General features: G+C 42.9%; 1 protein-coding gene across 1 annotated transcript in view; it reads left to right on the top strand.

The window, feature by feature from the left end:
* The window catches only part of LOC132395815 (protein CASP-like), a 739549-nt gene that overhangs the window by 683060 nt on the left and 41306 nt on the right, over nt 1-15183 (top strand). Inside the window, exons 17-19 of the mRNA XM_059972899.1 lie at nt 1835-1938; nt 11123-11239; nt 13496-13579. Of these exons, the coding sequence (XP_059828882.1) occupies nt 1835-1938; nt 11123-11239; nt 13496-13579 (305 nt within the window). The remainder of the gene's footprint in view (nt 1-1834; nt 1939-11122; nt 11240-13495; nt 13580-15183) is intronic.

Here is a 15183-nt window from a genome sequence, read left to right as displayed (position 1 = left end):
GGTGGCCATGGAGGAAGACATTGAGGAGGCATTGAGCATGGGGTTTATCTGTCCGTCAACCTCACCGGCAGGAGCAGGCTTCTTTATTGTGAGCAAGAAAACTGGCAAGCTCCGTCCCTGCATGGATTATCAGCCCCTGAACAACATCACTGTCCCTACAATCTGATTCACATAAGAGAACGGGATAAGTGGAAAACGGCTTTCGTGACCTCTAATGGCTACTATGATTATCTGGTGCTACATTTGGTCTGGCCAATGCCCCCACTAGATTCCAGGCCTTGCTTAATGATGTGCTCAGGGGCATGTTGAACCAGGTTGTGTTTGTGTATTTAGATGACATCCTTATCTGTTCCCGCTCTCATCAGGAGCATGTCCAGAGAATACTCAGCTGCCTTCTCGAAAACGACCTGGACGCCAAGCCTGAAAAATCTGAATTCCATAAAGACTAGGTGTCGTTTCTGGGCTATGTATTTGCCCCATCTATTGTTCAAATAGACCACAGTAAAGTTCAGGCAGACTGCCCAAACCATCTACAGTCAAACAGGTACGGGGCTTCATGGGGTTTGCAAACTTTTATCACTGTTTCATCCAGAATTTTGGCTCTATTGTGGCTCCAATTAATGAACTCACTAAGAAGACCTCGGCAGGATTCCATTGGACAGACAATGCCGACCAAACATTTTCCACGCAACGTTTCACCACTGCCCCGCTGCTGCCATTCATTGTCGAGGTGGATGTTTCTGATGTAGGCATTGGAGCTGTCATCTCTCAGCACTTGTCTGTGGATAGCTGGCTGCACTCTTGTGCCTTTCTTTCCTGTCACTTGACTCCGGCCCAGAGGAATTACGATGTTGGGAACCGGAAACTTCTGGCTGTCAAGAAGGCCGTGGAGGAATGGCGACACTGGCTGGAGGGGGCAGAGCATCCGGACTTGGTCTGGACAGATCACAAGAACCTCTCCTATATTCAGGATGCTAAGAAACTCAACTTCCGTCGAGCCCAGTGGGCTCTGTTCTTCACACGGTTCAATTTCGTCCTCATTTATTGTCCCGGCAGCAAGAATACTGAGGCCGACGCTTTCTCCCGGCAGTTCAATGGATCTGAGGACAATATGGATCCAGAGCCCATTCTTCCTCGCTCGTGTATCACTGCTCCGGCAGAGGTGAGGGCCGTCCTTTTTAAAACATCTAAAGCCTGGCACTCTGCCTGTGAGCCATACAAGTCTCTGTAATGGCCACAACATCATAGCTCCAAGTACTAATCCAAGCTCATCCTCTTTGTTCATGACACTTTTTGCATTAAAATAGACACATCTCAAACCGTTGGTCTGAGCATATCCTTTCTCTATCAACTGCCTATCCTCCCTCACACACTGTCTCCAAGCTTTCTCTATTTGTGAGCCAACCGCCCCTTCCTCCATCTCTTCAGTTTGGTTCCCACCCCCCAGCAATTCTAGTTTAAATTCTGCCTAGTAGCCTTAGCAAACCTCACTGCCAGGATATTGGTCCCCCTCGGATTCAAGTGCAACCCGTCCTTTTTGTACACATCACTGCCTGTCCCAAAGGAGGTCCCAATGATCCAGAAACCTGAATCTCTGCTCCAATCCATCAGCCATTCATTTATCCTCCACCTCGCTCTATTCCTGTACTCACTGGCACATGTCACTGGTGATGTATCAGTTGAGTGTGAGATGAGGAGGAAGAGCTGAATGGATAGAAGAAATCAGCAGAATACACTTGGCCACAGCTGGGGACACAACTCCAGGTTAGAGATATATGATATATTTCACACGTGTGGAGGAGATTTACTCATTACATATATTTTTGCTTTGCAGCCTATCCAAGCTTGCAGGTTCCACAGGGACAGATGGATTCCCTGCTCTCCATTATTTCAAGTCAGAGGGAAAGGTTCCGAGCAAGAAACCAGGAGCTGGAATCTGTATGTAAATAATAATAAATGCCAGAACTTAAAGAAAATATCTTGCTGGGAAGTGCTAAACCTCGAAAGGACATTGTTTTCACATATGTTAGAACCACATAAGTAAAGAGCAATTCAGAAGCCCATCCAGTTGCTGCCATTCTTTGGGAGGTTATTGAGACCAAAAAGGAGATTATTGGTAACTTGATGTAGATTGTGTGTATCTCCTTTTACCACAGCAAGGTCTCAGAGAACTAAAGAATAGGCGGTGTTGGTCCCCGGGCAGTAGAAACAGGCCAGGAAATTATAGGCTAGTGAACTTCACATCACTGGTAAGGAAATTATTTAAATTTATTTTGAATTTGAATTTATTGATTTGAATCTTACATCCATCCCACAAGATGAGGGAATAAAAATCTTTGCGTTGTGACTCCATTGCAATGTACAGACATATGAACTTATAAGTCTAATGGCATGTAAAAAGAAGCTGTCCCATGGCCTGTTGGTCCTGTATTTAATGCTCTGATACCAGTTGCCAGACAGAAGCAACTAAAACGGTTTATGGTTGGGGTGACTGGTATCCCTGATGATCTTCCAGGCCTTCTTTTATGCACCTGCTGCTGTAAAAGTTCTCAATGGAGGGAAGTGCACATCCACAGATGCGATGGGCTGTCCATACCACTCTCTGCAATGCCCAATGATCACAGTTGGTGCAGTTCCTGTACTAGGCAGTCATACAGCCAGTCAGGATGCTCTCAATGGTGCCCCTGTAGAAGGTTTGGAGGAATTGGGTGCTCATGCCGAACTTTTTCAGTTGTCTGAGGTGGAAGAGATGCTGTTGTGCTTATTTGGCCACACAGCTGGTGTGTATAGTCCAGGTGAGATCTTCCATGATGTGTATACCAAGGAACTGAAATTACTCACCCTCTCAGCTGCAGTCCCTTTGATGTTGATCGAGACGAGCCTCCATTCCTCCTGTAATCTACGATCAGCTGTTTGGTTTTTTGGACATTGAGGAAGAGGTTACTGGATAAGATTCTTGGGGATAGGTGTTACTCATGTCTGGAAGAACACAGATTTATTAGACAAGGTCAGCATAGTTTTATGTGGGAGAGGTCATGTTTTACAAACATGATTGAGTTTCGTGAGGAGGCAACAAAAGGAATTAATGAGAGTGTGCTTGTGAATGTTGTCTACATGGACTTTAGTAAAGCTTTCAGCAAAGTTCCTCATAGTGTCATAGGAAATTACAGTAAAGAAACAGGCCCTTCGGCCCACCTAGTCTGTGCCGAACCATTTATACTGCCTACTGCCGTCGACTTATTCCTGGACCATAGCCCTCCATTCCCTTACCATTCATCTACCAATTCAAACTTCTCTTAAATGTTGTAATACAGCTTGCATGCACCACTTGTGCTGACAGCTGATTCCACTCTCACGATTCTTTGGGTGAAGAAGTTTTCTCTCATGATTCCCTTAAATTTTTCACCTTTCACCCTTAACCCATGAGCCTTAACTGTAGCCCCACCTATCCACATTGCAAAAAGCCTGCTTGCATTTACCCTATGAATGTCCCTCATAATTGTGTATACCTGTATCAACTCTCCCGTTAACCTGCTACATTTCAAGGAATAAAGTCTTAACTTCAATCTTTCCTTATAACTCAGGTCCACCACTCCTAGCAACATCCTTGTAAATTTTCTCTGTACTCTTTCAACCTTAGTTACATTGTTTCTGTAGATAGGTGACCAAAACTGCACAAAACTCCAAATTAGCCCTCATCAAAATCTTATGCAACTTCAACATATATCACATCTCCTGTACTCAATACTTTGATGTATGAAGGTCAATGTGTCAAAAGCTTTCTTTACAATCGTATCTGCCTGGGCCGCCACCTTCAATAAATTATATACCTGTATTCCCAGATCCCTTTGTTCTACCACACTGCTCAGTGCCTTGCCGTTTACTGTGTTGGGTCTCTGTTTATTTTCTGATCCTTAGGGTTCTTCCTGGAAGCAGGAATGACGAGCAGTCTTTATTCTAAGATTTCAGTTTATTTGAAAGTAACATCCTGATGAGCCTCTTCTGCGCTCTCACTAAAGCCAAAACATCATTCGTGTAACAACAACACACACAAAATGCTGGTGGAACGCAGCAGGCCAGGCAGCATCTATAGGGAGAAGCGCTGTCGACGTTTTGGGCCGAGACCCTTCGTCAGGACTCATTCCTGTAATGGGGTGACCAGAACTACAAACAACACTCGAAATGTGGCATATCCAAAGTTTTATATAACTTGCCAACTTTTTTACTGCAACTTTTAAGAGATATCTGAGCAGGCACATGAACAGGTTGGCCCATTCCTGTGCTATGTTCTCTGTCCTGTGAAAGCTTGGCTGGGTGACTGCCTGCATAGGTAGAAGAGGACTTGGTTCCACTTACACAGTGTTTCCCACAGACCATCTGATCACGTCTGAAAGCACCTGTATCCCTTCTACAGACATTAAACACAGGGAGCCTTTCTGTGGGTTTCTGGGACTGGAAGGGTGGAACTAACTCTCCATTTTCACTCCCAGGTATGGTACCATGGAACAGTCCAAATCCCAATGTGAGTGTTTGGTGAAACAGAAAGCAAATGCAGATTCAGCTCTGCCTCTGGTCTTATCAGTAATTCCCCCAGTAGTAGCAGTAATTGTGGTGGTAGTAGTGATACTAGTAGTTAATGCACTAGTTACGTAATAAACGACTGACCGTTTCAGAGCGTGATTTCTTAAGGCCATGAAAAACTGAAATGGTTCACCTCAGAAATGGGGAATTGATGTCACCCTTAACCCATGACCTGTGGTTTTTTTCTCCCTTGCCTCAGTGGAAAAAGCCTGCTTGCATTCATTCTATCTATACCCATCATAATTTTATATACCTCTATCAAATCACCCCTCATTCTCCTACGCTCAAGGGAATAAAGTCAACCTAATCAACCTTTCTCTGTAACTCAGTTCCTCAAGTCCCGGCAACATCCTTGTAAACCTTCTCTGTACTCTTTCAATCTTATTAATATCCTTCCTGTAATTAGATGACCAAAACTGCACACAATACTCCAAATTCAGTCTCACCAATGTCTTATACAACCTCACCATAACATTCCAATTCTTGTACTCAATACTTTGATTAATAAAGGCCAATGTACCAAAAGCTCTCTTTACAACCCTATCTACTTGTGACACCACTTTTAGGGAATTATGTATCTGTACTCCCAGATCCCTCTGTTCTACTGCACTCCTCAGTGTCCTACCATTTACCTTGTATGTTCTACCTTGGTTTGACTTACCGAAGTGCAATACCTCACACTTGTCCGCATTAAACTCCATCTGCCATTTTTCATCCCATTCCTCCAACTGGTCCAAATCCCTCTGCAAACTTTGAAAAAATTCCTCACTGTCCACTACACCTCCAATCTTTGCCAATTTTGCTGATCCAATTTGCCACATTGTCATCCAAATCATTGATATAGATGACAAATAACAATGCCACTGATCCCTGTGGCACACCAGTAGTCACAGGCCTCCACTCAGAGTAGCAATCCTCCACTACCACACTCTGACTTCTTCCATTGAGCCAATGTCTAATCCAGTTTACTACCTCTCCATGTATACCGAGCGACTGAATCTTCCTAACTAACCTCCCATGCGGGACCTTGTCAAAGGCCTTACTGAAGTCCATGTATACAACATCCACTGTCTTCCCTTCATCCACTTTCCTGGTAACTTCCTCGAAAAACTCTAATACATTGGTTAAACATGACCTACCACGCACAAAGCCATGCTGACTGGTTCTAATAAGTCCCTGTCTATCCAAATACTTGTAGGTCCTATCTCTTAGTATTCCTTCCAATAATTTACCTACTACCGATGTCAAACTTACCAGCCTATAATTTCCCGGCTTACTTTTTGAGCCTTTTTTAAACAACGGAACTACATGAGCTATCCTCCAATCCTCCGGCACCTGACCGGAGATCATTTACATTTTCTAAATCATTGATGAACAATGTAAAAAGTAAGGACCCCAATACTGACTCCTGAGAAACACCACTAGTCACCGGCAGCCAACCAGAAGAGGCCCCCTTTATTCCCATTCGCTACCTCCTGCCATTCCTCTATCCATGCCAGTATTTTTCCTGTAACATCATAGAATTTTATCTTGTTAAGCAGCCTCATGTCCGGCACCTTATCAAATACCTTCTGAGAATCTAAATAAAAGACATCTACTGGCTTTCCTTTGTCCACCCTGCTTGCTTCTTCCTCGAAGAATGGTAACAGATTTGTCAGGTAATATTTCCTTTGACAGAAACCATGCTGACTTTGACTTATTTTCTCATTAGTCTCCAAGCACCCTGCAACCTTCACCCTTCATAATGGACTCCAATACTTCCCTAAGCACTGAGGTTAGTCTAACAGGCCTATAATTTCCTCTCTTATTTCCTCTTAAAGAATGGAGTAACAATTGCAATTTTCCAGTCCTCTGGGACCATGCCAAAATCAAGTGATTCTTGAAACATCATGACCAATGCTTCCGTTATCTCTTAGCAACCTCTTTCAGAAACCTGGGTTGTAGTCCACCTGATCCAGCTGACTTATCCACCTTAAGACCTTTCAGTTTGCCTAGCAGTTTTCTTTGTAATAGCAATGGCACTCACTCCTGCTCCCTGACACTCACGGACCTCTGGCATACAGCTCATGTCTTCCACAGTAAAGACTGAAGCAAAGTATTTCTTAATTTCATCTTTGTCCCCATTACTACCTCACCAGCATCATTTTCCAATGGTCCAATATCATTTCTCACTTCCCTTTTATTCTTTATATAACTGAAAAAACTTTTAGTATCCTGTTTTATATTATTGGCTAGTTTGCTCTCATATTTCATCTTTTCCCTTTTTCAATTGCCTTTTGTTGAATTTTATAAACTTCCCAATCATCCAACTGCCCACTCAATTTTGCTATCTTATATGCCTTTTCCTTGGCTTTCATGCAGTCCATGTCAGCCACAGATGCCTAGCCTGTCATTTGAAAACGTTTTCTTCTGCGGGACATATCTATCCAGCACCTTGTGAACTATTCACAGCCACCTCTGCTCTGCCATCATCCCTGCCAGTATCCTCCTCCAATCCACCTGGACAAGCTCCTCTCTCATGCCTCTGTAATTCCCTCTATTCCATTGCAATACTGTTGCATGTGACTTAAGCCTCTCTCTCAAAATGTAGTATGAAATCAATCATATCATGATCACCACCTCCTAAGGGTTTCTTTGCGTTAAGCTGACTAATAAAATCTGAATTCTTACACAACACCCTATCTAAGATGGTCTTTCCCCAAATAGGCTCAAGTATAAGCTGCTTTAAAAAGCCATTGTGTAGGCATTGAATCCACCATTCAATCATGTCTGATACTTTTTTTTCTCCTCCTCAACCCCAGTTCTCAGCCTTCTCCCCATAACCTTGGATGTCATGTCCAATCAAGAACCTATCAATCACTGCCTTAAATACACTCAACGGCCTGGCCTCCACGGCTGCACTGCAACAAATTCTGCAAATTCACCCCCCTCTGGCTAAAAAAATTTCTCCGCATCTGTGTCTTGAATGGACGCACCTCTATCCTGACCCTGTGCCCTCTTGACCTAGACTCTCCCACCATGGAAAACATCCTTTCCACATCTACGATGTCTAGGCTTTTCAACATTCAAAAGGTTTCAGTGAGATCCCTCCTCATCCTTCAAAATTCCAGTAAGTACAGACCCAGAGTCATCAAACGTTCCTTGTATGATATCCCTTTCATTCCCGGAATCATCCTTGTGAAGCTCCTCTGGACCCTCTCCAATGCCAGTACATCCCTTCTAAGATGTGGTCCAAAACTGTACACAGTACTCAAGGTGAAACCTCACCAGTGCCTTATAAAGCCTCAGCATCACATCCCTGCTCTTGTACTCTAGACCTCTTGAAATGAATGATAACATTGCATTTGCCTTCCTCGCCACTGACGCATCCTGCAAGCTAACCTTTAGGCACAAGGACTCCCAAGACCCTCTGCATCTCAAATTTTTGGATTTTTTTCCTCTTTAGAAAATAGTCCACTCATTTATTTCTACTACCAAAGTGCATGACCATGCAATTTCCAGCATTATATTTCATTTGCTGCTTTCCTGCCCATTCTGCTAATCTGTCTTAAGTCCTTCTGAATCCTACGTGTTTCATCAACACTACCTGCACCTCCACCAATCTTCTTATCATCTGCAAACTTGGCAACAAAACCATGTATTTCATTGTCTGAATCATTTATATACAGCATAAAAAGCAGTGATCCCAATATCAACCCCTTCAGAGCACCACTAGTCACTGGCAGCCAATCAGAAAAGCATCCTTTTATTCCCATTCACTGCCTCCTTCCAATCGGCCAATGCTCTAACCATGTTAGTAACTTTCCTGTAATACCACGGGCTCTTAACTTAGTAAGCAGCCTCATATGTGGTAACTTGTCAAAGGCCTTCCAAAAATCCAAATATACAGCATCCACTGCACCCTCTTTCTCTATCTATGTGTAATCTCCTCAAAGAATTCCAACAGGTTTGTCAGGCTGAATTTTCACTAAAGGAAATCATGCTGACTTTGTACTTTCCTGTCTCATCAAGTGCTCCATCACCTCATCCTTAACAATTGACTCTAACATCTTCCCAACCACTGAGGTCAGGCTAACTGGTCTATAATTTCCTTTCTGCTACCTTCCTCCTTTCTGAAAGACTGGAGTAACATTTGCAAATTTCCAGTCCTCTGGCACCTTACCAGAGTCCATTGATTTTTGAAAGGTCATTGCTTATGCCACCACGATCTCTAATGCTACCTCATTCAAAACCCTAGGGTGCAGTTCATCTGGTCTGGGTGACTTATGTACTTTTAGGTCTTTCAGCTTTTTGGGCATCCTTTCCCTCGTTATTGTAACTGCACCCATTTCTCTTCCTTCACACACTACAACATCTGGCATACCACTAGTGTCATCCACAGTGAAGACTGATGCAAAATACTCATTTAGCTCATTTGCTCATCTCCTTGTCCCTGTTATTATTTCTCTTGCCTCATTTTCTAGCAGTCCTATATCCAATCTCATCTCTCTATTTTTTACCATACTTGAAAGAGCTTTACTATCCACTTTGATATTATTTGCGAGCTTGCTCTCATATTTCATCTTTTTCCTTCTAATGATTCTTTTAGTTGCTCTCTGTACATTTTTATAAACTTCCCAGTCTTCTGTCTTCCCACTAATTTTTGTGTTTTTGTATGCCCTCCCTTTTGTTTTTACATTAACTTTGACTTCCCTTTTCAGCCATGGTTGTACTAATTTGCCATTTGACTATTTCTTCATTTTTGGAATACATATGTTCTCCACCTTCCTCATTTTTCCCAGAAATGCATGCCATTGCTGCTCTGCTGACATCCCTGCCAGCAGCTCCGTACAATTTACTTTGACCAACTCCTTTCTCATACCACTGTAATTTCCCTTACTCCACTGAAATATGCTACTGGTTCCTAAGGGTTCTTTTACCTTAAGCTCCCTAATCACCTCTGGTTCATTACGTAACACTAAATCCAGTATAGCTGATCCCCTAGTAGGCTCAACAACAAACTGCACTAAAAAGCCAACAAACTCACTTTCTTGAGGTCCATTACCAACCTAATTTTCTCAATCAACCCGCATGTTAAAATCTCCCATGACTATCATAACATTGCCCTTTTAACACACCTTTCCTGTTTCCTATTGTATTCTGCGGTCCATTGGATAGGTATATGGACAGGAAAGGAATGGAGGGTTATGGGCTGAGTGCAGGTCAGTGGGACTAGGTGAGAGTAAGCGTTCGGCACAGACTAGAAGGGCTGAGATGGCCTGTTTCCGTGCTGTAGTTGTTATATGGTTATACCTGGCAATCTGTAATAGTACAAGAAGATCATCCATCTTACTTCTTATACTCTGCGCATTGAGATGCAACACCTTGAGTGCCGTAATTGCTACCGTTTTTGATCTTGCATCCCTAATGTTTTGATATTCACCCTGTTGGCTGTGACTATGTCCAATCATCTCCCTGCCCTCCTGATAGTCTTGACTACACACTATCGTTGCTTTCTTTACATCCTGTCCTGAGACCCATCACTCCGGTTCCACCCCCATGCTAAATTAATTTAAACCCTCCCCAACAGCTCTAACAAACATGCCCACGAGAGTATTCATCCCCCTTGGGTTCAAGTGCAACCTGTCACTTTTGAACAGGTCATACCTCCCCCAGAAGAGATCCCAATGATCCAAGAACCTGAAGCCCTGACCCCTGCACCTGCTTGTCAGCCACACGTTTACCTACCAAATCATCCTGTTTCTACCCTCACTTGCTTATGGCACAGGCAGCAATCCAGAAATTACTACTCTGGAGGTCCTGTTTCTCAGCTTTCTACCTAGCTGTATTAAAATTCTTCAGGACCTCTTTGCTTTCCTTTCTATGTCATGGTACCAATATGTACCAAGACATCTGGCTGCTCTCTCTCCCTCTCCAAAATGTTGTGGGCGGGATCTGAGATACCCCTGACCCTGGCACCTGGAAGGCAACATAACATCTGGCTGTCCTGTTCGCATCCCCACAGAATCTCCTGCCTGTTCCCCTGACTATTGAGTCCCCTAACACCACCACTCCCTTCTCTCTCTCTTTCCCTTTTGCACCATGGACCCATGCTCAGTGCCTATAATCCGGTCACCGTGTCGTTCCCCCAGGAGGTCATCCCCCACAACAGTATCCAAAGCGGTTTACTTATTTTTGAGGGGAATGGCCATAAATCAAAGAGTGTAAAGATTTAAATGGAACATTTTCATATAGAGGGTGGTGAGCATATGGAACAAGCTGCCAGAGGAAGTGGTTGAGGTGGGTACAATCATATTATTTGAGAAGTACATGCAGAGGCAGGGCTTGGAAGGGTATTGGCTGAACGCAGGAAATTGAGACTAGCTGGGTGAGCGCTATGATCACCGTGAACTTGTTGAGCCAAAGAGCCCATATCTGTGCTGCATTACTCTCTGACTTTAATTTCCAGTGGTGAATAGTGAAATGTAAAACAGGACAGTCGTTTTGTACATCTATATTCATGGGTCATTTCCAGGATTCAGTCTTCCATTTTGTGCTCCAGGACAATCACATGATGCAACAAACAATACATGCACTTCAGAATGAATTGGACAACTTGCGTGCTGACAACATCAAATTGTATGAGAAGATCAAGTTTCTGCAAAATTATTCTGGCAGAGTGAGTACAAATACTTGTAAGTGGTAGCTGAAGCAGGTTATGGCATTGATCAACAGACCAACACAGTGTACCACAGCCCTTTTCACGTTTAAGGGGAAAGCAAGGGCAGGTCTTCCATCTGACTGCCAGCACTACATCCAGATCTCAGAATATAGAACAGTGCAGCACAGAACAGATCCTTCAGCGTATGATGTTTGTGCTGACCATGGTGCATATCTGTCTGCTTATGGTCTGTACCCTGCCATCCACTACCTGTTCACGTATCTGTCTAAATGCCTCTGAAGTGTTGCTTCTACCACTTCCCCTGGATCCTACCATTGTCTGTGAAGAAAAAATCTTTCATTCCAAGTTTGTCCACATTCTTTAAAGTGAACATCCTCTAATCCAAGCTTTATTCTGGTGAACCACTCCTGCATCCTCTCCAGTGACTAGAAATGTACACAACACTCCAAATGCAGCATCACCAAATTTTTACAAAGTGGCAACATGACTTACTAACATTTACAAAGAACAAAGAACAATACAGCACAGTACAGGCCATTTGGCCCACAATTTTGAGCTGACCCTTAAACCCTGCCCCCCCCCCATATAACCTTCCACCTTAGATTCCTCCATATACTGTCTAGTAATCTATTCAACACCCTGACCAAAGAGGCAAGTATTCCATGTGTCTTCTTTACCACCCTGTCTACTTGTGTTGCCACTTTCAGTGCATTAAAGGGCACAAATTGCACTGCAAGATCCTGCCACCTTCCCGAGGTTTTACTGAGCTGCCTGAGCAATGCTAACTGCAGCTATAAAGGGAAGACAACCCCCCTTGTAGAAGGCATGTTGCTGCATCACTACAGCTCATCAAAACAGTATTAACAACTTAAGCCTTATCACTGACAGTGGGTTTTTTATTTTTATAAATGTAAAGTTTTTTTAAAATTCTTTTATACACTGGATTTTGTTAATTGAACCACATCTGAACCAGTACATTTTTGTCCAATTTAAATGTCTGCCCCAATTAGCTGAAGTTTCATGGAAATAGAAGCATGGAAAGCATATAAAAAAGGCAAAATACCATTTAACCAAGTAACAATTTATGTACTTAAATGAAATACAGAACAATTTAGAGCACCACCAATACCTCTAAAGTACTATAAAACTCTGTATTAGTTTCTAAAAGTTATCAACAGAAGAATTCATCTGCCGTGGTATTTTGATTGAATGTAAATGAACAAAATTAGCAAAGACACCTAGTGCAGGTAATGGACTGCCTTCATACAATGCTTTAGATGAGTGCATTCTCAAAATCTTCATTTTCATTGTAGCATTCAAGATGATTGTCAATACATTAATAGTTCCTGAATTATTGAAGTAGTGAAATTGTTTCATTTGCACTCCTGGCTGTTTCTGGCACTCTAAGCCTGAATGCTTGAAACTTCGGTGAGCAAAACAATTCCAAATTGTGTCACTGCTTATTTCTTGCCATTTGTCAGTGATGAGAATCGCTGCAGCACAGTGTAGTGCCTATCAGCCACTCAAGTGCAAACAACTAACACTAGTTCAAAATTGTTTGGCAACAGTCTCCTGCCCCAATTAAGTGGCATATTGTCCCAAATTTTTAAGAGTTGTACTAAATAAATGGCTGCCCCGATTAATCAATGGCCCAATTAACTGGAGTCCATTGTAATTGCCTCTTTTGCCTGTTACCCAATCTTTGTGAATGTGAAAGGTGTTTGATGAGTGCAGCCTTTGTATGTGTTATGGTAATTGTGGGGGTCATGGAGGAGGTCAGGTGTGAGTAGGGGTCAGTGAGGGAGTCATCGGTGGGACTTGTCAGTAATATAGTCAGTGGTGTTGTGTGACCACATGACCTCTAATGCCCTGATTTTCTCCACATCTCAAAGTCATGCAGGTTCCCAGTGTAAAGATGAATGATAGAATCTAGGAGAGTTGATATAATGTGGGAAAATGGATTACAGGAAGAATTAATGATGAATGGAACTTCTATGTGAGCCAAAACAAACCCAGAAGGTTGGAATGGTATCCTGTGTAATAATAAAATGTAGAAAATATTGGACATTTTGTGACTTACGTGAATGAATGTGATCTGACAAGAGAAAGTCTCCTTAGTTCATTGATCAAAGCACCATGTCGCAGCCCAAAATGCTGGCACTGTGTCCTGGCCATGAACACTGACACCGTAACTGGTAGGTCACACACCAGAATGACTGCTGTATTTTCTGATGCCGGCTGTTATCTCCACAGGGCTCCAGCAGTGATGACACCGAACTGCGCTACTCCTCGCAGTATGAAGAGCGTCTAGACCCATTTGCCTCTTTCAGCAGGAAGGTTGGACATTCTAAAAGCACAACCTTATTTAACATGTATTATAATTTTGAGTAAGATGCACCAAAATAAAGTTAGCAGACATATGAGGTCTTGGAGTTGATGAATACAGAGCAGGTTCAAAGAACTTCATGGCCTCCAGCTGGAGTTAGAACATAGACCAGTGGAGCTCCTGAATAGACACTTCAGCCCGCCATGATTGTGCTGACAATGTTCCCAAATTAAACTAATCACATGCAGATGATCTGCATCCCTCCATTCCCTGCCTAGTCATCTGTCAGCTTAGCTGCCCTTGAAATGTCACTATTGTAATTGCATCCATCACTTTACCTGAGAGCACGTTTCAAGGACTTGGCACTCTCTGAATACAAAAAAATCTTTGTACATCTCCTTTCAACTTCCCCCCCCACCAACTTCAAGCTATGCTCCCTAGTATTTAACATTTCCCCATTGGGTGAAATGCTCTATCCATGGTATCTATTTCTCTCTTAATCTTATAAACCTCCATCACATCCCCTCTCAGCCTCTGATATTCCAGAGCAAACAATCCATTTGTCCAATCTCTCTTAAAGCTAATATTCTCTACTCTAGGCAACATCTTAGTAAACTTCTGCACTGTCCCCCAAAGCCCCCACATCCTTCCTCTAATACAGAACCAGAACTACAAATGTGGCTTTACACAACTTCAACATGACTTCCTGATTTTTATACTCAATACTCTGACCACTGAAGGCAAGCATTCCTAACACCTTCTGTACTGGCCAGTCTGCAAAAGATCCTGCCATTTCTATACTTGTTTCATACAATTGACAAAGCACAACACCTCGCCTTTTAAATTAACTAATTAATCAATTACTTCATGATACAGTTCCAGCCCACTGGGCAGAGCCACCAAGCAACCTTACCCTAATCACAGGACAATTTACAATGACAAATAGTGGATGATACCAGAGGAACCCCGTGTACACACAGGAAGAATGTACAAACTTTCTTATATAGGGCACCAGAGTTGAACTGTGAACTCCAGTACACCCTGAGCATGCTAACTGCTATACTACCTTCTCTGCCCGCAATTTCATCTGGTCTACTTTCAGCTGTATCCTTTGAACTCATTTTACACTGCCAATTTCTATGACATCTACAAATTTACTAGTCAACCTACCTGCAGTTTTGTCCCTATCAATTTGTAACTGTGGAGCCCAGGTCGTTGGGTGTATTTAAGGCAGAGCTCAGTAGGTTCTTGTTTGGTCACGTATCAAAGGTTATGGGGAGAAGGCTCAGGAGTGGGGCTGAGGAGGGGACTAAAGGATCAGCCATGATTAAATGGCGGAGCAGACTTGACAGGCCAAATGTCCTAATTCTACTCCTATGTCTTATGGTCATATGTTTCACAAACAGCACAGGCCCCAGCACTAATCCTTGTAGAAGGCCACTGTTCACAGACCTCCAGTCAATATGACATCCCTGTTGGATGGTCCTGTATGAGTTCATACAGTCAATATGACACCCCTGTTGGATGGTCCTGTATGAGTTCATACAGTCAAAATGACACCCCTGTTGGATGGTCCTGTATGATTTCATACAGTCAATATGACACCCCTGTTGGA

This window comes from Hypanus sabinus, chromosome 6 (genome assembly GCF_030144855.1).
Source record: "Hypanus sabinus isolate sHypSab1 chromosome 6, sHypSab1.hap1, whole genome shotgun sequence".
Lineage (NCBI taxonomy): Eukaryota > Metazoa > Chordata > Chondrichthyes > Myliobatiformes > Dasyatidae > Hypanus > Hypanus sabinus.
The sequence above is the reverse complement of the archived record's forward strand: the minus strand, read 5'-3'. Positions and strand labels throughout refer to the sequence as shown.